General features: G+C 38.2%; 1 protein-coding gene across 1 annotated transcript in view; it reads right to left on the bottom strand.

Annotated features, from left to right (window-relative positions):
* Positions 1 to 26,163, bottom strand: part of CFAP54 (cilia and flagella associated protein 54) — a 150,650-nt gene extending 124,487 nt beyond the window's left edge. The window contains exons 1-12 of the mRNA XM_058191243.1: positions 25,963 to 26,163; positions 23,385 to 23,490; positions 20,431 to 20,577; positions 12,589 to 12,760; positions 11,892 to 11,950; positions 9,251 to 9,394; positions 8,322 to 8,435; positions 8,141 to 8,242; positions 6,682 to 6,880; positions 5,350 to 5,433; positions 845 to 957; positions 559 to 730 (exon numbers count right to left, since the gene is read on the bottom strand). Coding sequence (XP_058047226.1) covers positions 559 to 730; positions 845 to 957; positions 5,350 to 5,433; positions 6,682 to 6,880; positions 8,141 to 8,242; positions 8,322 to 8,435; positions 9,251 to 9,394; positions 11,892 to 11,950; positions 12,589 to 12,760; positions 20,431 to 20,577; positions 23,385 to 23,490; positions 25,963 to 26,162 — 1,612 coding nt within the window. The 5' untranslated portion in view covers position 26,163. The remainder of the gene's footprint in view (positions 1 to 558; positions 731 to 844; positions 958 to 5,349; positions 5,434 to 6,681; positions 6,881 to 8,140; positions 8,243 to 8,321; positions 8,436 to 9,250; positions 9,395 to 11,891; positions 11,951 to 12,588; positions 12,761 to 20,430; positions 20,578 to 23,384; positions 23,491 to 25,962) is intronic.
* Positions 26,164 to 26,885: the final 722 nt, after the last annotated feature.

The following is a 26,885-nucleotide window of genomic DNA, read 5'->3' as shown; positions in this document are numbered from 1 at the left end:
TTTTGGTGATGTTGTTACAGTGAGCTTTGGCACTTAGATCATTTGATATGAGTACTCCAAGGTCCTTGACAGTGTAAGGGTCATCTACAAGGTCGTGTCCACTCAGCTTGTATTTTGTGTTCTGATTCTTTTTTGCCAAGACAGAGCATTTGTTGCTTGAGATTTGAAGTTGCCAATTTTTTGACCATTCCGACACAAACTCAAGGTCTTTTTGAAGGGTAGCAGCATTGGTGGTGGTGTTAAATAATTTTACATTATTATTTGATCAATTATTTGATCAAAACTAAAGTAATAGCCTGATCCTGTTGTGCCATCAATTCATACGTGCAAGGTTTAAAGCAGATATTACTGCAGCATTTCTAGACTATTAACACAATTTACAACAAAATGCAATACCAATATGCTAGCACTGGAACCAGGACACTACTGCAACGTATTAATTTAATGTTAAGAATTTAGAAATCCCAAATAATGGATTATTTTATTTATCAGAAAGAACATATGTTAACTAAATTAATGAAATTCAGTAAATCACTCTAGTGGTAATCTGTAACCCACCTAGAAATCCTGTATATTTTTTCCCTGGAGTACGAAAAGCAGCTGTTTCTCGGATATTATCTCCTTGAATAGATAAACCATGTCTTGCTTTTCTTATGGTCAATAAATTCTGCATTAGAAGTAGTAGCTTGATTTCTGCTTCTGCTTTCTTCCACACTGGACTGCTTTGATTCTAATATATAGAGAAATAAGAATTAATATAAGGCTTATTATTATTTTTAAATAATGAAGCTACATGATCTATGATTGTATTATAGAACTGAATAAAACTAATAAAATTAATTACCTGAAGAAATGAAAAAAACACTACAACTGCATGTTCAAACGAATCCCATTCCTCATAACTGAAGACTATCTTAATAAACCTTAATGCAGCATCTGCGGAAATACCATTTTTCCCTGTAAGAGTAATATAAACGGTTTAAGAATATTCCATTCTTCGTAAACTGTAATAAAAACCCACAGACTGTTTTAAATTATTAGGCATATCATCATTTTAATGCATATTTTCCACCACCAAGCTATATACAGCTGAATGCTTAATGGATATAAGTATAGCAGGTGATGTATATTTGTGTAATGAGGGAGGGTGTGGCCTAAGGAGATCAACACCCTATATATATAATCATTAGACAGCTTCTTTTCCTCAGGCAAAATGGGCCAAAAGAGAGATTTAACTGACTCTGAAAAATCAAAAATTGAAAAAAGTCTTTCAAAGGGATGTAGCACTCTTTTTTTTTAAGTTTTATTAGATTTTATTTATCTATGCATGAACAGTGCGGCCTCAGGGTATAATTCATTTTGATATAAGAAGCGATAATAATATTAATATTTGTTACATTAATCATATTTATGTAATCCTAGTATTCATATACATGTTTGTTTTAAAATAGTCATTCAATATTTCAATGTTCCATTTTAATGCCAATGATATTATTTAAGCATACATAGTAATACCATTTTTCAGCCTCTAGTCTTTCCATCTAGTTATTGCTTATATTCTATTATATAAAAATTATATATGCTTATTTCTATTTCTATTTTAGCTTCTAGTCAGGCCACCATTACTAATCCTAGTGTTAATACACATGTTTATATTAAGACATTAATATTTAGTTGTACAATGTTTCAATACACCATTCTAGTACCAATCATCATATTATTTAAACAAACATAATAATACCATCTTTCAACCTCCAAACTTTCCATCTAATTATTGATTTATATAAAAGTGTGAATTCTTATTTCTACCTCTATTCTAGTTTTTAATCAGGCCATCATATTAGGAAAAAAAATGTTTTTCCTTTCTATCCATCATCTCTTCCCTATTTTAATACTTCAATTCTTATTCATTTTTTAGCTTGCCTCCCGTACTCCTCTCTTAGATGTTTGTCTCTATCAATATCTGCGTCTTCACCATTCCGTTTAAATATTTCTCCCATCTCTATCCAGCTGCCAGGTCTCCAGAGTGTCCTACCAAACCCCTATGTTGTGACCCAGGTTCCCGGACTCGGACTCCTGGAGGATGATTCAGAAAGTGAGGAAGAGGAACTGGCAAGACCTGCTTCCCCTGAGCCTTCTCCCTCCCTGGCACCCACCCAGGAGGAAGAGGAGGGGCTAGCAAGGCCTGATTCCCCCGGGCCTTCTTCTGATTTGGCAACGCCCCAAGAACAATCTTGGCTTGAAGCAAGACTGCGCAGACGTGACCAGCGTGCGCAGCAGAGGAGGCGTTGGGACAAAGTCAAAGAATGATGAGTCACGGAGTGACACCCACAGGGGCTATAAAGCAAGAGGCGGAATTTCCTGGCTTTTTGTCTTGGACAAAGTAATGAATTTGCGCGGGCAAACTGTATCATGGATAGAAGAATCTGTTTGTGAGTGAATCATACTTTATCTATAATTTTCTGGTTATCTCCAGGGATTTTGGCAGGCGTGTGGAGAGACATCTCTGTGCCAGAAGGAATTCAGCCAAATGTAAATAAATTAGGAAGAGGCCTTTGACTGACTCTTTGTTGGGAGTATTGGGGGAGGGAAACAGAACACCCTATCTCACTTTCAAAAGTATCTATCCGACTCCATTTTTAAATCTCTTAAAATAATTTTCCCTTTGTTTATTTCATTAGTCGTTATTATCTTTATTGTCTTTATTGTCTTCTCCTTCTCATCTCCTTGCTTTATTTGCTGATTTGTCTGTTCTATCTTATCCTCCATTCTTTCTGTTGTCTCCTTTCTTTCCTGGACTCTTTCATCTTCATTCATTATCAGTTGTAGGATATTTTCTATTTTCCTATTTATGCCTTGCACTAAGTTCTTTATCTCTCTGTGATTCTTTGTCATAGTATCCCTAATGCTTTGAAACATCAATGCCATTTCTTTTGAAATCTCACTCATTTTCCCCTGAAGGAGCATCTTATCTTATTTTGGTAAATCCCGCTCTTACTCAATAGTCCAAAAACAATATATTCAGGTCCAATGTTGCTCCTCAGAAAGTTCAATATTTATAGTTCTTTACATCTCAGGATTATTAATCTGTTCCATTTAAGTAGTCCAGGCAGCTTTCCAAAAATCAGAAGTCACTTTACTTTACTTAAAGGTCTTCCTTATTCTCACTATAGAGTCCAGTAATCATACAGTAGATAGTTATAGAACAGTGAGTATCACCACCATCCTCCAGATGGATGTTTTTTATTGCTCTTATCTGAAATTTTGCAGGCTTGTAGAGGTATGGTACATTTTCCATTTACCAGTAGATGGCACCCTCAGCTTAGGTTTCAGCGTTGTTTTGAGTCTGACAAATTGATTAATCCAAATTTAATTCAATTTATGGGAGCAAAGTCAGCTATTCAAGTAGATAGTTCCAGCATTTTATAATGCCTTTCCAGAACAATGCCTACCCAGTTAAAAGTCAAATTGTAAAAGTCCAATTTTCTAATTTTTAAAAGGTTTTTAGCTTTTCTCCCCTTAGTTCCTTTCTTTCAAGTCTAGGATTTTTTTCTCTATGGTAATTCGCTGCTTTAAGAAACAGTTGTAAGAGTTTCTTTTCCTGGATTTTCTTCTTCTTTTTTCTTTTAAAGTTAGGGTCTAAATAAAAAAGGAATCTTTTCAACCAGCTCCAGTCACTGTTCATCTACACCGCTCTTGCACATTTCTTTGTTGCCTCGGCTGTCCCAGCTTCATGGCAGCCATGATGGCTGCCTTTTCTGCTTGTCGTGGATGAGAGGGAAAAAGCCCTAGGTCAAGTAGGAGAGTTGCGGCTCTCTATGACCTGCAGGGCACCCCTATTTACTTCACCACCTCAGTGTGGGAGTGCAGAGACCCGCCCCTCATGTCCAATCTTGCAGCAACATCAGCTGGAAGTCTGAGATGTAGCACTCTTGAAATTGCTAAGATATTGGAGTGTGATCACAGAACCACCAAACGTTTTGTTGCAAATAGTCAATGGGGTCACAAGAAACATGCTGAGAAAAAAAGATGCACATTAACTGCCAAAGATTTGAGAAGAATCAAATGAGAAGCTACCAAGAACCCATTCTCCACCAGTGCTGTCATATTCCAGAAATGCAATCTATATGGAGTTCCCAGAAGTACAAGGTGTTCAGTACTCAGAAACATGGCCAAGCTAAGGAAGGTTGGAATACAACCACCATTGAACAAGACACATAAATTGAAACGGCAAGACTGGGCCAAGAAATATCTGATAACTGATTTTTTTCAAAGGTTTTATGGATTGATAACATGAGAGTGATTCTTGACGGACCAGATGGATGGGCCTGTAGCTGGATCAGTAACAAGCACAGAGCTCCATTTTGACTCAGAGGCCAGCAAGATGGAGGTGGAGTACTGGTATAGGCTGGTATTATTATTTTATTTTTTTATTTTTTTACATTTATATCCCGCCCTTCTCCGAAGACTCAGGGCGGCTTACAGGCTTACAGTGTATAAGGCAATAGTCTCATTCTATTTGTATATTTACAAAGTCAACTTATTGCCCCCCCAACAATCTGGGTCCTCATTTTACCTACCTTATAAAGGATGGAAGGCTGAGTCAACCTTGGGCCGGGCTTGAACCTGCAGTAATTGCAGGCTAGTGTGTTCTAATAACAGGCTCCTTACAGCCTGAGCTATTCCGGCCTTAATAGCTCAGCCTGAGCTATTAAGGATAAGCTAGTTGTACCTTTTCAGGTTGAACATGGACTCAAAATCCACTTCCAAACTTACTGCCAGTTTTTAGAAAGCACTTTCTTCAAGCAGTGGTACAGGAAAAAGTTTGGATCTTTCAAGAAGACCATGATTTTTAAGGACAATTACCCATGCATTGAAGTACTCCACTGCATGGCTAGCCAATAAAAGCCTTAAAGATGAAAGAATAATGACATGGCCTCCTTCTTCGCCTGACTCTGTTATTCTATTTATTATAGCAACATGTTATACTTTATATTATGGGATTTTCATTTTTTCTGTTGTATCTTTTTCATCTTTTTTAAAACTCTTGTCGTTTATTTGTAATAATGTATGTATTTTTGTGTTTGTTCCCTTTGTTCTTTTTTGTTATTTTAAAAGCTATGAACATATATATAAAAATAAATATAAATATATGGTCACCTAAACTGCCAGATTACTGGTTATTTGTTTTTCTTTTAAAAAGGGGGAGTAGAAGATAATTTAACAGGTGTCTAAACATTTTTATCTGCAGTAAAATTATAATTATTATGACTTGTCTTATAAAGCACTATCTTACATAAGCATTTCATCATTTTAATGAATTAAGCACTGTAATTTTAAAAAAAATACCTGCTAATATCTGATGCATAAGTGATGAGGTAGTTATTACTGAAGTAACTTCAGAAGTGTTAATTGAAACATTGATGCCACCACCTTAAAAAAAAAAATAAACCTCTTCAGAACAGAATAAAAGAACACAACAGAACAGGCCAAATATATGTTAGTAGACAACGAAAAGTGCTTGCTGGATCAGTAAGCTCACAAGCACAACAATAGAAGTCCCTCCCAGATTTGCTATTTCCTAGCTGAGTTCTCCCTGTATGTTTTAGGCTTAACATGCACAAGCATCCGCAAATGTATAAGAAACATTTAAAAATACATGCAGAGAGAAAGAAGTTCCAGAATTGGCACAGCAACTGCAAGATCAGTTGGAGGTTCAACTTGGGGGTTCTACTGGTCTCTTGAAAAAGAGAGAAATTAGACATCAAGAGTTCTCAAGCTTCATTCTGTTTTAGACATATATATGAACACAGCATGGTGAAATGGTACATCTGAAGTCCAATTAATCTTACGTTAGAGCCCCATCAACTAAATAAATGGAACTTCCATAGCTATTAAAAGGTTTGCAAAAAAGCCCATTACTGGAGCTAATTTCACCTTAAGTGCAGGGCTTAGCACTAGCAGTTTCATCTCCAAGACCCCACACATGTACCAAGGAAAACTAATTCAACACTGTAGCAGTCAGTCCTGAAAGATAAATCTTTAGAATTTTTGCCATGGTGAAAATCTTCTGGGTTGTGCTATAAACTAGTTGTTGCTAACAGGCTTGAGGACAACTTAGACAATGAGATCATTTCCTAATAAGCACCTTTTCATTCTTCTATAATGTGCCAGTTGAAAGCCAAATGGTATTTTTCAGGTCTGATTTGCTTTCTCTTCTCCCACAGACATAGAAATTACGTTTCAGCTTGCCCACAATTCTAAGCAGGCAACACTTATTTAAATGTTAGATACCTGTAAAATAATTTCCTATCCTTTCACAAGTTGACTCGTCAAACATGGAATACTGATCAAACTCTCTTCTAACATAAGATATTAATCTGGTAACAAAATATCTGCAAGCAAATTACCAGAGACCACCAAGGATCCTACAGATCATCCTTGAGTTATATATATATATATATATTCTCTTCTATTGGTATCAGTCTGATTTCCCTAGAATATATAATATTCAATTCCTTAAACATCATAATTATCGCTAAGAACCCCGCTAATCAAAATCCATACATCTGGAAAGTGGCCTGTTTGGGGAAAGTTAACCTCTGTTAATTTCGTATAGAGCACTGAACTTCTATTTTCTTTTTCTTATCATTCTATCATATATTATACATATACAATTACCATCAAGAATATCTGCGCCTGCAAAACAGAGTTCTGAAATAATGTCACGCACTTCTATTTCATCAGGAACAGAAGGTCCAGGAATAAGGGTCCGTCTGTTTTTATCAAACAGAGCTTCCATAATAGCAAAAAAAATTGATGAATTGCAATCAAATATTTCCATCAGCAACCGTTCTGTGATGGTACGAGGCCAAGGCAGCTAAAATAAAATAAAAATATCAAGGATCATGTTATATTTCAAATAAATTGATCTATAGTAATACATTTCTATAAAACAGTTACAATGACTGCTGAATGTTATATTGTAGAATTCAGTGTCAAGTGAAACTTGGCTGCCATTTTTAATCCATAATAAGAAGCAAAATGTTATAAAGCTGATTCTTTTTTAAAAAATGAATTATTGGGAGGGAAAGATAAAACATGCTGCAAATAGTGTGCATATGTATAACACACTATGCCCATGATGGTGAACCTATGGCACGTGTGCCACAGGGACACACAAAGCCATCTCTGCGGGCACCAAGCCGACGCCCAGATCAGCTCCACCATGCATGCCTGCTCACCCCCCCCACCAACTAATTTTCGGGTCTCTGCCAGGAGACACGCATGCGCGGGGGTGGGGCCACGCATGTATGCGAGGGGGGCTAAGGGGTCGAGCCTGCCTGCATGAGGGTGGAGGTGCAGCGCCCCCCCATGCCCTGTTTTTGGTTCCAGGAGGCTTCAGGGAGGCCTGCTAGCACCAAAACAGGGGTTGAGCACGGGGGGTGGGGAGAGTGCGGTGGGATTGCATGTGCATGCGCGGGGGGGCCTGCGGGGAGGCATTGCATTATGGGTATCGGCACAGCACACATGTTCCGCACACACACACACTTTCGGCACCGAAGGAAAAAAAGATTCTCCATCATTGCACTATGCCATTTAATTATTAAAGGTCATGATTTATTTATACCAATGGGAGAGGCAAATGAATAGGATTCAAAAGGCTAGTAGTAGAAGTTTCTACAGCCAGGCACTGACAGCAACTGGGTTCCCAAAATTCCTTTCTGGAGTTACAGCCTTCTAAATGACAGATTCCCCTGAGAACTCTACACATAGTGGTTTCAAATATATTAGTGCTTATTTGCAATTTCAGATAGCATGAAAAAACAAGACCTGGCAGAATGAAGAGTTAGTTTCCAATGTAAAGATCTCTTTTTAAAGAGTTCCATTTTTCAAGAAGGAACAGAATCTAGAAGCATCAATAATATAAAGTCTTCAGTTGAGCCCTAAATCTTTTCAAAACAGGTATTCTAATGCTACAATCTTTATCTACTTACCTGAGAATAAATCTCACTGAGCTCAAAGGGATTTATTTCTAATTAGATAGACAGACAGACAGACAGACAGACAGACAGACGGACAAGTCACCTTCATGAGTTCCTATTCCTGGCCAGGATAAGCCAACATTCCTAAAACTTACATGCTGTGCTTCTTTCAGATTAGCTTTTATTCTTGGTCTCAGAACTCCTTTTGGTCGCCTTCTTGGTTCAAATGCTGTTCTTTTAAAAATCATTGCCGCCATCTGGCTCAAAGTGAAGAAATGCATAATTATTATATTACTTGTGTTTTTAATTATGGTAATCTTTATGAAAAATATATACCTTCACAGTTGCTTCTTTGAATTTTTTCTTTGTTTCTATACTCAGAGGTGATGAACTCATAAACTCCATTTGCTTTAGTTCATCAATTTTAATCAAGGCACGTCGTGCAAATACCTACAACATAATATATTCATTCATTTATTAAACGCACTCTGAAAATTTTGCATAATAATATGTTTGAAATTTTCTCTTTTTAATAAGGACACAACAGGTAGAGAAATTAAATGGCAATATTGTCTGTTCATTTTAACCTAGCAGTCCAATTGACATTATATGCAACACTCCACACCCTATCATAGTCAGATTGCAAGTACTATAGGAAACAAGGCTGGGGACCATTTTGGAAACACTGGCAATACCTGGGATGCAAATGTCATTCTGCTCAAAACCTCCATGAGCAAATAGACAGAGCAAAACTGGAAACACATTAGAGAGACTACATTGGGCATATAAAAAATAATGAAGGGGGGGAAAGCAGATGAGAATTTATCCTATAGGGAGGATAGAAAAAACTTGTTTGATTAGTAATACCAAAAACAATTGATGACCCATTGAAGCAAGAAATTAGAAGGGACAAATAAAAATGATGGTCCTACTAATTTAGAAAAATAGTAATAAGTTGGTTGTGCACTGAAACCCAAATCTGATAATACTTATAATTCAAAAGATTAGTGAGCAGAAAAAGGAAAAATGCCAGAGGCAGTTAATCAATTTCCTATAAAGAATGTATTAAAATCCTAAACTTTCATGTAAATGATTCCTATCCTAAATATAGACTGATAAATACCAAATATTAATGTAAACTATTCCTATCCTAAATGAGGAATATAAAGCAAAGAAACTCCTTTTAGCTATGCTTTACAGAGCAGCTCAAACAGCAGTCTTATATATATATATATATTAATAAAAGTTAAAACAGAGATGATTACCTCTCCATGAATACCAGATTGGCAATCATAGTAACACTGACAAACAGCACCATACAGAGTTGCTCTCCATGTCAAATAGTGTACAGCTAAAAGTGGCATTGATGATTCCATACATACTGATGCCCACAATAAATATTCCAGCACCTATTAAAAAGTATTAAGCTTTATTAGTAAGCCAGAGTGATCATTTTTCTTTGATGTTTTAATATAGGCATTTCAAGTTATAGATCAAATTTTAACTACCTTTGGCTACCAAGCTTGAGTGTATAAATCACATACCTTGTCCAGATATGTTATTTGTTGCTTAAATTAATACCCTTACATCAGTGATGGAATTCAAGTAATTTAACAACCGGTTCTCTGCCCTAATGATTTCTTCCAACAACCAGTTTGCCAAACTGCTCAGAAAGTTAACAACCAGTTCTCCCGAAGTGGTGTGAACTGGCTGAATCCCACCACTGCCTTACATTCTCTTCTCAAATAGAACACAATTTCAGAGACCATCCTCTCTTCCCAGGATCAAGCATAAAATTAGGGAGTAGTGTTTTCACATAAAGAAAGTCCTAAGTCATATATCAAAGTTCAATTTTAAATTGAAGGGAGGGACTGAAGGCTTGCTTTATTTTAATGATAATTAGGCCTTTGGAGTATTTAAGAGTACAGGAGTATACATATTCAAATTCTTCACTTAGAGCTAGTAACTAATAGTTAAGTACAAAGATAAGTTGATGGTTACTACTAACAAAATATCTTTATGAATGCAGAAACACTTCTTTTTCTGGTGCATCTCTTTCTCTAATTCATTAATTAAGATATCAGAGAATGATATAGTTTAACTTCTCCTGCCTGGCCAAGAAAACTAGGCAATTACCCGAAGTCAATACTGAATCGAAGGCACATGTGCTGATCCACACACCCACAGCCACCCGATATATACGTATGTATGCACTGATCATTACTAAATGAGAATGCTTTTCATGAAATAATGACAGTATAGCGAACACAAATTGATCAGAAAAATACTAATTTTGCTACTTTCAAAATAGAATTTCAAGAAAGTTAATTTAATCTCCATGTCGACATTTAGATACTAAAAAGAGAAAAATCTATCATGTTTGTTAAGAGCAATTGCCTAGTCCTCAAAGGCAAATTAAAATTTATATACTGGAATAGAATAGAATAGAATTTTATTGGCCAAGTGTGATTGGACACACAAGGAATTTGTCTTGGTGCATATGCTCTCAGTGTACATAAAAGAAAAGATACGTTCATCAAGGTACAACATTTACAACACAATTGATGATCAATATATCAATATAAATCATAAGGATTGCCAGCAACAAGTCTGGAAGAGAACTGATAACATTTCTCCTTTTATAACAAAAATTTATTGGTTTGGCTGATGTTCCTAAAATTAGTATTTTTTGTTTTAAATTATCCTGCATAGTAATGAAGGCATCTACAGTACAGTATCTTTTTAACCAATTCTTTTCAAGTTAAAGAAAAAAATGTAAGTGTGAAAAATAGCCACTAGATGGTGCTGGAATTCAACCTAATACAGTAAGAGTCTTCTATATAACCATGTAATTTTTATACTGCACATAGCTGCATTATATTTTTATATACCCGATTTCCCCCAAAATAAGAAATCTCCTGATAATAAGTCCAATCGGGTTTTTGAGTGTATGGCAATAAGGCCAAACGCTTATTTCAGGGTTCAAAAAAATATAAGACAGGATCTTATTTTCGAGGAAACACGGTACTAAATTTATTTTGAACATGTGAAAGCACAAAATAATAAAAATATGCACAAGTATATATACAGTAAATTTTATAAATATTCCATGATCATATCTTTATAGTTCTAAACCCATCTTAGTTCTCACATTCTTAAGGCAAGTTTTATACTCATATTTAAATATTATTATTTGCTTTTGAACTTCTGCTGACCGGCACTGGGTGTGGGGAGAGGAAATGGTTCCGTATGAGTAGTAGGCACACACGCTTGCATGTGCAGCTCCATTTGCACAAACGCAGGCACAAATGAAGCTTCAAGCGTAAATGTAAGTACCTGTTGTTCATACAAATGGAGCTGTGCGCGCAAGCCCGTGAGCCTGCCACTCACACAGCCCAGTTCCAAACAGGCCACGGACCAGTACCAGGTCATGGCCCGGGGTTTGGGGACTACTGATTTAGCCCTTAAAGAGCATTCCAATGATGCACAGGACTCTTTTGGAGCTTTCCTCTAAGTTCACATAATAATGCATATTTAAATATAAAGACAATAAAAATAATTAGTAAATCATACATTAAAATGACAAGGCAGTTGCTCTGAAAATGGATTCCCAATTTTCTTACTTGTTTCTAAATCTGATCCCTGCCAAAGCATCCCTCCCTTCTTTTATAAGCGAAGTTTCTCCTCTGGGGCAAACACATCTCTCTTCCTAATTATCTCTATAGTTAAAAGTTTCCCATTCAAAAAATAAGGTTTGGTTTCTTATCATTATTTAAGGAATGCATTTTAATAATACATATTTGTAATGCAAATAAAAGTTTAAACATTCCCCAACACACAATGAATAGTAATTTTAAAAGTATTTTGATAAAGAAAAGATAAATGCTTATACTTTATTTTATGTACCTTAGCTGATTGGCCTATAGTCATCAAGTGCCTACATATGGTATACATATGAACTGTACCTATAAGAAAAAATATTTTAACATATAAATGCCATAGTTCTTTATTGTGATGAATTTTGTGAATAAATTACAAGCTATCTTTACTTTTATCCAACCTGTTTATTTACAAATGAACCAAAAATATTGATTAAAATGGTGCAATATTATACATCTTAACTGTATCACTTCTACAATTCAAATACCTTATGAATAATGTACACAATCTTATATGTAATTAAGCTCTTGATACTATATAATATATCATCCTCTTAAAATATCTCAATAGTAAATATTTTTATGATGCTTTTCCTAAACATTAGCAATTCCAAAATATGAACTATCCTATCAGTTGTACACATTTTATATACTAGTGTTAATATTTTTTAAAAAACACAGTATCCCATTATATTTCCATCAACATTGAAAATATGATACAGCAAATTATTAAAGATAAAGAGAAATGTGAAATCCTTCATCAGATGATTTAACTGTTTAAAAAGAATGGCTTCAAAGCAAGATGAGCGGCAAAATTTTTTAATAAATATATAAACTCTTAAAATGGAAATTTTGTTGAAATTTCAAAAGATTCCTCCAATATGGGGCATAAGACAATATTTAATATTTAGGACTACATTCAAAATTTTAAAAATGTGGCATACCATTGTAGACAATCCAACATAAGTGTTCATATGGCAAAGTCATCTGCATGGTGAGTTGCATTATGGTTAAGATGTTAAAACATGTCTTCACAGAGTCTTGATTTAGGAGATGACTGTCTTTATCACATACTATTTTATAAAGGCAAATATTCCTTGCTTGCAGAACATGGAGCTAAGATGAACAATAAGAAATTACTGAGATCAAAAATATATCATCAAAATGTGTCAATCTGATTTCTACAACTTTTTCCAATTATTTTATTACCCCCACCAATAGTTCTGAGGAAAGTCACCACTCCTAGAAGAATGAAATATTTTGAGAAATATTTAAAAAAGCAGAATATTATATTTCCCCTAAAAGAGAAATGGAAATCTTAAGGGAGACCGAAACTCCCTGCCCCCAGCAGATATTCAGCTCCCTGCACCAAGCAGATATTTAACGCCCATTAAGAAAGACTGGGCCAGCCTATCTACAAAATAAAAGACTTTCAGCTCCAGGATGACGGGATTATCTTTCAGGGAAAAGCCATACAGCCACAATAGGAACTGTACAACAAGCCCCTTCATTGCATCAGCCCAAGCTTCAACCAATCTTGATTCAGATAACATACAAAATTAGCTATGACCCCTGCATAATCCCATGGGAGTCTGGCAGCAACCAATAGAATACATGCTCTTGCCACGGGAACAGGAAGCTTAAATTCAAAGCCCAGAGAGTATACCCTTACTCTCCACTCCATGTGATTAGCTCCCCAGAATCACATGCTTGGTGGTTCTGCCTCACCATTAAACCATCTTTCCAATCAGCCTCCATGTTTCCAGTGTCTTTCTCCCCACTTGGAACTGAACCATAAGGATATTTCTTCCAACAGTACTCAGATCATTTTTATAGCACTCAACTTCTTTCTTGGTCCTATTTTGCAACATCCATTTACTCCTCCTTCTTTCAAGATTATTTTGCTTTTTTATCTTTTGATATTTAAATCCTTCAATATTTGTCTAATAAACTTTGGTATCATTTAATTCTTGTTTGGGGCAATGGTTTTATTGATCTATATTTAAATATAAAGAAGGACTCAATGAAACATTGGCAATGTTGATGCTTTGAAACAGTGTCCCAACAGGGGAACAAGCTGGCTTCTTCCTTGCTTAACAGGAAGTGTTAAAAATATTTCAGAGGGTCTTTTCTTGGGTTTCTATTTCATGCCGTCTTGTTCTCGTACGGTCCTTTTCTTCCATTATTTTTATATTTTATTTTACACGGTTTTTGTTTTGGGGTTATTATGTTTTTATTCAAATTGATTTTAATCTCTTTGTGGATATATTAATTCTTGCTTTCTATTTTCTTTTTTATTCAAAAAGTTTTTATTAGTCAAAAAAGGTTTATACAAATACATATCAGGTATGGTAAATTTTCATTTTTCTTATCTAAAATAAGAATTTTACTCAAATTTTTTAACACATACAACAGCCATAAGGCAAGCAGGTGACACGAAGTAGCTAAGTTTGCAAATTTTAAATACGTAATAAAGAAGAGTCAAGAATAAACAGAATATCGTACAAAAGAGAATAAGGAAAACCAACACAATCCCAAATATCTTTATCACTTCCTAGTTTTGGATCTCAGAACTCTGGGTTCAGCCTGACCCAACTCCAGGGCCGCAACAGCGGCAGCCGCTTCAGCCCCATGATCTATAACCTCCCCTTCTTCAATTCCTGGGTCATCTGATTCCAGGAAGGCTTTGTGTTCCTCCACATAGGCCGTAGCCTCCATAATTGTACTGATTTTTTCGTAATGCCCTCCCGGAAAATCATCAATCCCTCTGGCATCAGCCATCTGAAGCCCACTCCCTTCTGGTACAATTTGCTTGACAAAAAATAATATTTCTTTCTTTTTTCACGTACCTGTCTGGGAATCTGCCTCAGAATGGCTATCTCCCTGCCCCTGTAAATCAGTGCCCCACTCCTATGTTTTCTAAAATTTCATCTCGTCTCTCTTCACACAAATTTGACATGAACCTCTCTGGGAACTGCATGCGTGCGTGCATATTGCGAATTAACTCTATAAACTCGATCCACATCCCAATTCATGAAATCAACACCTCTCCCAAGAAATTCTCCCAACAATTTAGTCACAACATCTCTCAAGTCTTCTTGGTCCACTTCTTCCAAATTTTGAAACCTAAGGAAATAAGACATTTTATCCATCTGTGGTCAAGCACAGCATTGCCTGTCGTCTCCTCTCTTTTCTGCACTGCCGCATCTCACCCTCAAACCTTCCACTTTCTGCTTGTTTTCTGCTGAAACTTGTTGAGTATCCTTTAAATCCTTTTGGATAGTCACAATTTCTGCTCTTATTTCATCAATTTCTTGTCCATATTAGATAACTTTTCCAAAATTCTCTCCATCTCTCCAGCAGTTGGTCTCTGACCTTTTGCCATTAAGGAAAAAAATACAAAATCCTCAGGCAGGCACGGTATCCTTGTAATTTCCTCCGGATCCACCAGGGGCACTCACAGGAGCAACGAGTCCAGAGTACAGTTAGTCAACCAGGAAGCCGAAGGAAGTGATGTCATCAAAATTCTCATAGTGAAGGCGGAAGCTGGGCGCCACCACTGTTCCCCAGAAGGAGGGGCCTCAAACCTTCCCTCCTAAATTTCTCCATCACCTCTTCTCTCCAGAGCTCCACAAAACCGGTAATCTTCTTATTTTAAGTTCTCCTCTCTCCAGAATAACTCGTGCTCCTTCCAACCGCAGGGAGAAAAACCCCCGCACTCCGGAGCAGTCCACTCACGTTTACCGATATTCCCTTCCTTCTCCTCCTCAATTCTTCTCCGTGCCCTGTTCACCACCAGGCTGCTGCAGTTATAAATCCAATGCCCGGTGTCACGGGCACAGCGGCAAGCGGCGACCAAAATAATGGCGCGGCCTGTGGCCTCGAACCCCGCCGAGCCTAGGGCCGCGCCAGCATCGGTCCCCACAGTCCTGTATGTCGGCTGGGAGACCCCTGGCGAGCCGTCCGTGCGGCAGGTGTCCTTTCGGAAATTTTTAATCTCTTTGTGGATATATTAATTCTTGCTTTCTATTTTCTTTTTATTCAAAAGTTTTATTAGTCAAAAGGTTTATACAAATACATATCAGGTATGGTAAATTTTCATTTTCTTATCTAAAATAAAATTTTACTCAAATTTTTAACACATACAACAGCCATAAGGCAAGCAGGTGACACAGTAGCTAAGTTTGCAAATTTTAAATACGTAATAAAGAAGAGTCAAGAATAAACAGAATATCGTACAAAGAGAATAAGGAAAACCAACACAATCCCAAATATCTTTATCACTTCCTAGTTTTGGATCTCAGAACTCTGGGTTCAGCCTGACCCAACTCCAGGGCCGCAACAGCGGCAGCCGCTCAGCCCCATGATCTATAACCTCCCTTCTTCAATTCCTGGGTCATCTGATTCCAGGAAGGCTTTGTGTTCCTCCACATAGGCCGTAGCCTCCAATTGTACTGATTTTTTCGTAATGCCCTCCCGGAAAATCATCAATCCCTCTGGCATCAGCCATCTGAAGCCCACTCCCTTCTGGTACAATTTGCTTGACAAAAAGTAATATTTCTTTCTTTTTTCACGTACCTGTCTGGGAATCTGCCTCAGAATGGCTATCTCCCTGCCCCTGTAAATCAGTGCCCCACTCCTATGTTTTCTAAAATTTCATCTCTCGTCTCTCTTCTCACAAATTTGACATGAACCTCTCTGGGAACTGCATGCGTGCGTGCATATTGAATTAACTCTATAAACTCGATCCACATCCCAATTCATGAAATCAACACCTCTCCCAAGAAATTCTCCCAACAATTTAGTCACACCATCTCTCAAGTCTTCTTGGTCCACTTCTTCCAAATTTTGAAACCTAAGGAAATAAGACATTTTATCCATCTGTGGTCAAGCACAGCATTGCCTGTCGTCTCCTCTCTTTTCTGCACTGCCGCATCTCACCCTCAAACCTTCCACTTTCTGCTTGTTTTCTGCTGAAACTTGTTGAGTATCCTTTAAATCCTTTTGGATAGTCACAATTTCTGCTCTTATTTCATCAATTTCTTGTCCATATTAGATAACTTTTCCAAAATTCTCTCCATCTCTCCAGCAGTTGGTCTCTGACCTTTTGCCATTAAGGAAAAAAAATACAAAATCCTCAGGCAGGCACAGTATCCTTGTAATTTCCTCCGGATCCACCAGGGGGCACTCACAGGAGCAACGAGTCCAGAGTACAGTTAGTCAACCAGGAAGCCGAAGGGAAGTGATGTCATCAAAATTCTCATAGTGAAGGCGGAAGCTGGACGCCACCACTGTTCCCCAGAAGGAGGGGGGGCCTCAAACCTTCCCTCCTAAATTTCTCCATCACCTCTTCTCTCCAGAGCTCCACAAAACCGGTAATCTTCTTATTTTAAGTTCTCCTCTCTCCAGAATAACTCGTGCTCCTTCCAACCCCAGGGAGAAAAACCCCCCCCGCACTCCGGAGCAGTCCACTCACGTTTACCGATATTCCCTTCCCTTCTCCTCCTCAATTCTTCTCCGTGCCCTGTTCACCACCAGGCTGCTGCAGTTATAAATCCAATGCCCCGGTGTCACCGGGCACAGCGGCCCAGGCGGCGACCAAAAAAATGGCCGCGGGCTGTGGCCTCGAACCCCGCCGAGCCTAGGGGCGCCAGCATCGGTCCCCACAGTCCTGTATGTCGGCTGGGAGACCCCTGGCGAGCCGTCCGTGCGGCAGGTGTCCTTTTCGGAACACCTGGCCCCTGAGGGCCTCGGCGGCGGCCGGATTCGGGCGCTGGAGGCAGGAGAAGCCTTCCAGACGTCCGTTGCCGCTGGATACCGGAAGTCGTCTCTCCTTGCTTTCTATTTTCTGTAAGCCATTGAGAGACTATGGCAGACAGCAGTAGAGTGTATGAGCTAGTAAATGAATGAATGATCTCTGAAGTTCTTCAGAGACTCTGAAATTATGGGGTTTTCTTTATGCTAAACCTATGTTCCAGTTCAAACATAGTAAAATCACTGCCTGAAATTTGTTACCATTTCTTGTCCAATTATCTGCTACGTTTCTTTCTTCAACCTAGTGCTTCTACATTAAAATATATTTTCCTATAGTTAAATAACTAGAGAAAATAATGTTTTATGTGGCAATCAGCATTTCTGATTATTTCAGGGAAAACTTAGCAAAGATTAAGAAATGGATTAGTATTAAACAAAAGCTAGGAAATACAGGTAGACCTCGACTTACGATCAAAATTGAGCCCAACATTTATGTTGTTAAGTGAGACATTTGTTAAGTGAGTTTTGCCCCATTTTACAATCTTTCTAGCCAAAGTTGTTAAGTGAATCATTGCAGTTGTCAAATCAGTAAAATAGTTGTTAAGTCAATCTGGCTTCTCCATTGGCTTTGCTTATCAGAAGTTTGTAAAAGCTGTTCACATGACCCCAGGACACTGCAACAATCATAAATATTTAGCAGTTGCCAAACATCAAAATTTTGATCAAATGACCACAGGAATGCTGCAATGGCCATAACCTTTTTCAGTGCCATTGTAACTTTGAACAGTCACTAAATGAACTGTTGTAAGTTCATTTGTAAGGTTAAACTATGAAGTAAATAAATATTATAAAGAGAGAAAGATAGTATTGAAAAACTTGATACAATAATAGTAAATTATAGTAATTGAAACAATCACTGTCATTTACTTTAAAAAAGAAACTGGTTAATTCTAAAAAGATATTTTTAAGCATCTGAATCTTTCAATATTGAAAAGTTCATCTTATCTTAGAATACCCTAAACTCTAGACCAGTGATGGCTAACCTTTTTGCCATTGCGTGCCAGGAAGGGGGTGGGGGGGTCACATGGGCGCATGCCCACACCCATAATTCTATGTGCCCCGCCCCCACACATGCGCGCATGACCCCAGCACATGATAGCCCAATAGGCCCGTTTTTCTCTCTCACCTGGCTCCAGAGCCTTTCCAGGAGTCGGGGGGGAAACGTCCCCCCCACCAGAGGTTCTCCAGAGGCCAAAAACAGCCCATTTGCCAACTTTCGGTGGGACCTGTTATGGAAGGCTGAGTCAACCTTGAGCTAGTGAGATTTGAATTGCCAAACTACTGGTAATTGGCAGTCAGCAGAATTAGCCTGCAATACTGCATTTTAACCACTGCGCCACCATGCTCTAAGTTGCTGTTTTAAGAGCAATAAAAAATAGATATTGTAATCATTCTAACAATGAGAAGAGAGAAAAGAATTGATGTCCATTATACCTCACAATTTGCTATTTTATGTTATTGTATTTCAGTTAGTAGTCTCTATTTTTAGACTGAGTACTTTGCCCACAAAGGAATGTAGATCTAGGAGGCTATACTAGATCATGGGTGTCAAACTCGCCGCATCACCTTGTCATCACATGACATATCACGTTTTTTCCCTTTGTGGAGCTGGGATGGGCGTGGCCTGTGCATGACGTATCTGGCCCGCGAACTGCCTGTTTGACACCCCTGTCCTAGTTGAAAAGAACTATTTGCACACATTTGCCAGCAGCAAAAAAAGAACATCTGCAGTAGAGCAAAAGTAATTTACAGTACAGAAGGAAAATAGGATATATCTCCCCAATATAAAACAATACAGGCAGTCCTTGAGTTATGACAGCAATTGGGACTGGGATTCCTGTCACTAAGTAATGCAGTTGTAAAGTGCAATATCACACAACTGCATTGTTTAGCTGCAATGCCAGAGATCTGGTGGCCATCTTAACCTCAAGACATGCAGATCACATGGGGAAGCAGTGGGAATCCCAAGAAAGGAGCACAAGAATATGGCAGTTGTAGAAATGTGCCATGTGCCATGGCAGCTGGGAAAGGTCAGGGGAAGTTGAAGGCCAGCACAAGCCAAGCATAAGTTTGGGGAAGCTGAGAGAGATTGGAAACCCAATGCAGACGATGTATGAGTTGGGGGATGCAGGGGAAGTGGGAGTACTACAGCACAGAACATGCACACTTGAAGGCCAGGGGTTGGTGAAATAGTACAGCATGCATGCATGAAGGCCAAGGGGGGATAGCAAGGCAGGGTGATGTCCAGGAAGACCGAGAGATAACCACTCACTCTAGCGCATTTCTTTCAATCTATACTCCCCATTGTGTGCCAGTTTACTCTCTTGTAATCCTTTCCTTTCCAATGAATGCAAATATAAATCTTAAATCCCTTCTTGCTAATTATCCCAGTGCCAGCATGAACATTTCAAAGGGTGGAGGAGTGTGGGGGGAAGAAAAATTGAAATAAAATCATAATCAGAGTCGCAGTCACATGATTTTCCACTAAGCAATTACATCACTTAGTAACCTAAGTGCCTTATACACTGTAAGCCGCCCTGAGTCTTCGGAGAAGGGCGGGGTATAAATGTAAACAAAAAAAAACAAACAAACAAAAAAAAAACCAAATTACTTATCCCAACTGTGGGTCCCTAAACAAGGACTACCTGTAGTCCAAGATACTTTACTGTCAAAATCCAGATATTAACTATTGGGGGAGGAGAGAAAATTACATTTCTAATATTTTGCTCTCACAATTTATGAATGGATTTTACAAAGGAAAGAAGACATTACTTATATTTTCTTTCTGCTCACATTTTTCTAAACTTGTTCCTAGAATGAACTGTAATATATCTTGAAAAAAAAACACATATTTTCTTCTCATCAAATTTGCAATATAATATGGGCTATATTCATGGCTTATTTCATGAAGCCTGACTAATGCCAATTTATAGAAACATCAAATAACATTAACAGCTGTTGTAAATACTCACTGTACGTGTAGCACTTTGATCTCTAAATCCATTTGGGAAAAAATTAGACTTTAATTGATGTGCATCTAATCCATGTTTGTTTATATTTATACCACTAATTTGTTGAAGATACTGCTCATAGCAATATAAAAATGCTAGCTTATGTTCCTGAAAACAAAAATAATGTGTTTTACATATATTTTTCATAAAACTGTTAATAGATAATTGTACACCAACAGGTAAGATAAAAATATAATAATTATAATACTCACTTGAAAATTAATTATACTTAATTCAGTTGTTTCACACACTTATTGAACATTTTTATTTAAACATTTAAAGGTCAATAAGCTCATATATAGGGAGGTCAATATATATAGGTCAATATATAGGTCATTATATTATTATAAATTAAATTATATAAGTCAATAAGCTCATACATATATAGGGACGCGGTGGCTCAGGGGCTAGGACGTTGACGTTGATCGAAAGGTCGGCAGCTCAACGGTTCAAATCCCTAGTGCTGCCGTGTAACGGAGTGAGCTCCCGTTACTTGTCCCAGCTTCTGCCAACCTAGAAGTTTCGAAAGCACATAAAAATGCAAGTAGAAAAAATAGGGACCACCTTTGGAGGGAAGGAAACAGTGTTCCATGCGCCTTTGGCGTTGAGTCATGCCGGCCACATGACCACAGAGACGTCTTCGGACAGCGCTGGCTCTTCGGCTTTGAAACAGAGATGAGCACCGCCCCCTAGAGTCGGCAACGACTAGCACGTATGTGCGAGGGGAACCTTTACCTTTACCTTAAGCTCATATAACAACTGAATCCACTGGAATTCATTTTCAAATAAGCAAATATTATAAGTTAGGAAACCAGACTGATGAATACAGCTGATACAGTACAAAAGACATTGGGATACTTTATTATCTATTTATTAGTTTTAAAACTAAATTCTTCTTTATTCCAAATAAGAGCAGTCTGGAGTAAACTTTTTAAAACTTTCACTGAGAAGAAACGTTAATACAGCTAAAATTAGTAAAATTATCCCTACTTCACAGCAACTGATACAGTACTAGTTGAGTTAATAAACAGTAATAGCCATCATATGGTTCTTTGGCTTTAGATCAGTATATTGCATGTATTATGTTTAAATGGTTTACAGTTTATGACTTGGTGCTATGTAAACCCAAACACTTATGCTTATTTAGCAAAACAATTTAAACTAGATTATGGCTTAGGTAGGATAGAGGACAGACATACTAAGAGGCATAATACCGTGAATAAGGATCATAAGTAACTTAAATTGATTTCATACAAAGCTGTATTAAACATCAAAAACAACTATGAATAAAATAATAGGTTAATATATTGGTATATTCAAATAGTCCTCAATTTATGATGTTAATTGACACCAGAATTTCCATCCCTAAGCGGTGCCGTCATAAAGCACAACTTCATTGCTAAGTGACAACCATTACTGAAGAGCTGTTATTGTTAATCAAATCCCATAGCCATTACACAAAGCAACTTTTAATCAGATTCCCCAGCCACATCAATGGAGAAGCCAAAAAGGGACTTGCAACTCCGAGACTTGCATGCAGATAAGTGGCTGCTGCTGGATGATAGAGGGAGCAACAGTGTGTATGCTGATACAAGGGAGGGTCAGAAAAGGTGCATGAAGGTACAAGGTGGTGCATGAGACATGCGGTAATGGTAGGGAGGGTGTGCAAGATTACAAGGAGCTGAGTAAGAAGCACAGTGCAGGTTGGAGAGAGTACATGAGGGTATGGGGGGCATGAGTGGCCAGTGAAAAGTGAGCACAAAGGGACTGGAAGAGGGTGTGCAGGTGGACAGTGACTTTCTGGGGAAGGCCGTGGGTGGCTCAGGCTGTGGGCCGTGGGTGGCTCAGGCTGTGGGCCGTGGGTGGCTCAGGCTGTGGGCCGTGGGTGGCTCAGGCTGTAAGATAGCCTGTTATTAAACACAGCTGCTTGCAATTACTGCAGGCTCGAGTCCCACCAGGCCCAAGGTTGACTCAGCCTTCCATCCTTTATAAGGTAGGTAAAATGAGGACCCAGATTGTTGGGGGGGGCAATAAGTTGACTTTGTATATAAATATACAGATAGGATGAGACTATTGCCTTACACAATGTAAGCCGCCCTGAGTCTTCGGAGAAGGGCGGGATATAAATATAAATTTAAAAAAAAAAGGTGGCAATTATGAGAGTACTGAAAGTGATCGTAAGTGCAAATCAGTTGCCAATCACCTAGATCGCAATCGTGTGACCGTGGGGCGCTGGGATGACCATCTAAGGATCAGTCATGATAATTTGTTCAGTGCCACTGAAACTTCAAACCAACACTGAACGAATGTTAATAGGTCAAGGACTACCTATACACAGAATGGAAGACACAGGGCTCAAAATTGGGAATACAAAATCATATAGTAGTAGTTTTCCAAAATGCACATCATATAAGGCTAAGCTGAGGCAATTAAATCATCTTTAGGATTATAAAATACTGAAAGCAGGCAGTACAGTGTGAAATAATTTCAAATTTAAAAAATATTTCAATCAATGCTTAAAATGCAATCATTTTAAGATAGTATGTTTGCTGAAATTAATACTTAAAATGTTCTGCATACAGAGTTTGTTTCCGAGAAAAAGTGGACATTCCTTTTAAAGACCTGTGGAAGCATTGACTGAAAAAGTGGGTAAACTGTAGTAATTTTTAACTTGCAACTTTCTACCATTATCCCCATCTGTTTCAGAATTCCCTAATATTCAATAAAACCTCCTTCTCTTTACAGCAAGATCCTGTTTGCATCTCCAAGTCCTGCTATGTAAAATTGAACTGAACTGAACCCAACTGAATTAAAATATTATATACGAAGCATCATTTTGTACAAGCTGACAAACACTCATGCCTACACATGTAACAGAAATCTAATAAAAGTGATTCATCAGAATCATTACTTACTTTCATTTCCATAAGCTGATCACCAATTTTCACAAGTGTTTCATTGTAATACCAATCCGGGAGTAGAGGCCTGTAGTTGTTCCAGATATTGAACAAAGAAGTGGTTCTAAATAAAAATCACCACAGGAAATCACTTATTGAGAAGTATGGTAATAATCTTTTAGAATGGCAATAAGTGTTATATTTTACTGGATTTCCAAACTATACCAACAACGAAAACTGTTTATAAATTGAGTCCCTAGGGAGATAGGGCGGTATAAAAATATGAAAAATAAATAAATAAATAAATAAATAAATGTCTAAAAGTAACAGATATTTAAGTCATATATATTAACACCAGTTTCATCTAATAGCTAAGCATCAAGCTAGAAACCAACAGACTGTGAGTTCTACTCCTGGCTGGAGACACAATGCTAGTGGGGTGACTTTGGGTCAATTGCTTTCTTTCAGCTTTAGAAAGTGGCAAATCACTATCCAAAATTCTTGCCAAGAAAACTGTCGGGACTATTCCAAGCAGTTACCGGGAGTTAACTTTGACCTGAAGACCAAAAGTTATAAATAACAGTAACTTTTATAAGATATCTGAAATATTTTAACCTATTAAATTATCATTTGTTTGATATGTTGTCTGTAGAAGTTTTAGATACCACAAAATATCGAAATACTATTTCCATAAAATGTCCTTGCGATCTAAGTAAACAGTAGATTATAAAGCTGGAAAAGCAACAGAAGCAATAAAAGAGATCAACAGAAATAAATACACCGCTGGAACTCTAAATTCAAGAGATAGTTTTATGCTGACATGCATCACATAAAAATAAGCAACATCTAAAATACTTCCCAAAATTATATTACTATAACATTCTCTCAATGAGACCTTTATGAAAGCAATCATGGGTCTACAACTGCATGTGCCGTTCTGGGCACTCTGCAGTTTGCCATCTTATACCACTGGTGAGTTGAACTGGCTTCCAATTGCTTTTCAGGTGCAATTCAAGATGCTGGTTATTACCATTAAAAGCCCTACATAACACAGGGTCAGATTATAAGAGGGACTACTCCTTATTGAGAATGTCTGCTCTTCCACTAAGTTAAGATAGGGTGAGCATGCTGCAGATCTCTTCCCTCAAATGTTATAGCCTAGTAGTGGGTCCAAAGCATGACTATAGCGGACTTGGCCATTTGGAATAGCCTCTTATCTGAAAATGTAGGGTGGGGTGTGTAGGAGGGGAACTAGTTTTTAGAAATAAATAATAATATTCACTGAGCAATGGTTTCTGAAAGCTGTAAAGCATCCTAGCAACATCCATATTTGCTGATCAATTATTCCCATCAGTTTGCGGCTATTTTAAATCAGACTTCCATCACTTGCTCCTTCATTTCTAAAAGTTTATACATCTTTTCTGTAAGCTAATTACTACAGCAACTCCTAAAGTAAAAATAATGAATACAAAAAGAAGCTGCTAGATAGCAATTTTATTCTGGTAGTTTTATACACTCTGACAATTGATACAAATGTTATTCCAACCAGATTACTTGTGCAAATGCTGCTGATATGAACAAACAACTAGTAGAATGACATACAAGAAATTCACTGAAGATTCTAGGGGGGGGAAACCCTCTGTAAACCATAACCAGGAGACATGACATTCTGTGATCTCATTCCTCATTGGCCTCACAAAAGTAAACATATCAACTGCACTTGAAGTAGTATTATTACAGCTTGTTAATTCACCTAATTCTACTCTATGTGGTACATATTTATATTAAGAAAGCTTTCCCATCTGTGGTTTGCAACTTCTAGGAAGAATCCAGCTTCTAAAAACTAAAAGCCTCCTTGTTCCAATTCAACAAATAAAAAATATGATTGAAATTGGATTTTTGTGAAAAATTATTACTCTTTATGTGGAAAAAGAGCCAAACCTTGTAAGAAATGGCTTACAAGTATGGCTTAGTAATGCCGTAATCAAGTAAATTATTTTTAATTTAAAAAATCAAATTATCTTTCTTTCATCCTCCTCTTGTAAAGCTCCTCTGCCTTTGGTACAGTTTCACCACAGACTAGAATAAAATATTTCACTGATGGGAAAAACATCATTTGATAAGCTCTTCTTACTGCCTAAATATTCCAGGCAGGGACGCTGGAGAGGAGGCGAAAGGGCAATTACAGCATCACACTTTCAAAATTCTTGTTTTCCATAGTGTTAAAGGTAAAGTCTCCCTGATCTCCTGATGTTTATCTAAGACGTGTTGTTTTCTTGACAATAAATGAGGTTATAGCCGCAAGCTTTTTTTCGCTTTCCCGGATTATTTGCTACTTTCCCACCCGAATATTAACGAAGTCCGACCCTGCTTAGTTTTTTGACAGCCGCCGTTAACAGGCTGGCATGCAAATGCAAATGCAAATGCAAATGCAAACGCAGGTGAGTTACGCTGAACCCACTCAGTAATCAGAAATTGCTACCTAGGGAAGGACGGGAAAGAAGGGAGTGGCCCCCGAGGAAGGAGCGGGAGGCGAGGGAGTTTTGCCGCCTAGGACAGAGTGGGGAAACCAGCAGAAGGTCCCTCTCCGCTTTACCCTCGCCTGTGCAGCTCCTGATCCTTGGAGCTCGCGGCCCCCGCTTCCCCTTTCCGCTTGAGGAAGCCCAGACAATCACTCAAGTCGGACTCGAAACGACGAACCACTGGGTTTCTCGGATCCACAGAGCCATAGAAAATGGCGGGGGCCGGGGGAGGCAGAGCCGGGGATCGCGCTCTTCTTTTGGGAAGCTCAGCCATGGCGCTCCCTTCGCATTCGCCCTTCCTGCTCAAGCGGCGGCACGCGGACGGTTGCTAGGAGACAGGCCAACAGGCAGCGCAAGCAGAGGGGAGGCGGGGGCAGGAGTGGCGGGGGGAAGCAAAGGGTGGGGCGGGCGCTCGCGCTTTCTTTGTCCTCCCGGGCGCTCGCGGGGCGCCTATCGACTTTCGTGATGGTGCATCGCGTCCCGGCATTTCGAAGTACGGTACTGATCGCCCAAATTTTTGTCCGCCACCATCCAGTGGCAGAAGGATGTTTGCATTCCCCCTCTGTGAGAAACGCGAAGCAACGTGTTTCGTTTAAAAATTGCACGCTCTTTTAGAAGTTGCTTCTATAAAGGGGAGTTAGGATAATGCTGTATATTATCAAGATAACTTCCCCACTAATAGGGCACAGGAGTAATTTTTTCCTCACCAAATCGTTCATCGGGTTTTTCTAGATCTTCTTCCAAATGAAACACTCAGCTCCAGAATGTTGTGTTAAAAGTTAGTGATGAAATGTTTGATGTGTAAATGCATCCTCCACTTAACCAACACAATTGAGCCCAAAATTTCCATTGCTAAGCAATGGAATGGGTTGTTAAATGAATTTTACCTCATTTTACAATCTTTCTTACCAAAGTTGTTAAGTTAATCACTGCAGTAATTTAGTTAGTTGCAAGGTTGTTAAGTGAATCTGACTTCCCCATTGACCTTGCTTGTCAG

Source organism: Ahaetulla prasina, chromosome 7 (genome assembly GCF_028640845.1).
Source record: "Ahaetulla prasina isolate Xishuangbanna chromosome 7, ASM2864084v1, whole genome shotgun sequence".
Lineage (NCBI taxonomy): Eukaryota > Metazoa > Chordata > Lepidosauria > Squamata > Colubridae > Ahaetulla > Ahaetulla prasina.
The sequence above is the reverse complement of the archived record's forward strand: the minus strand, read 5'-3'. Positions and strand labels throughout refer to the sequence as shown.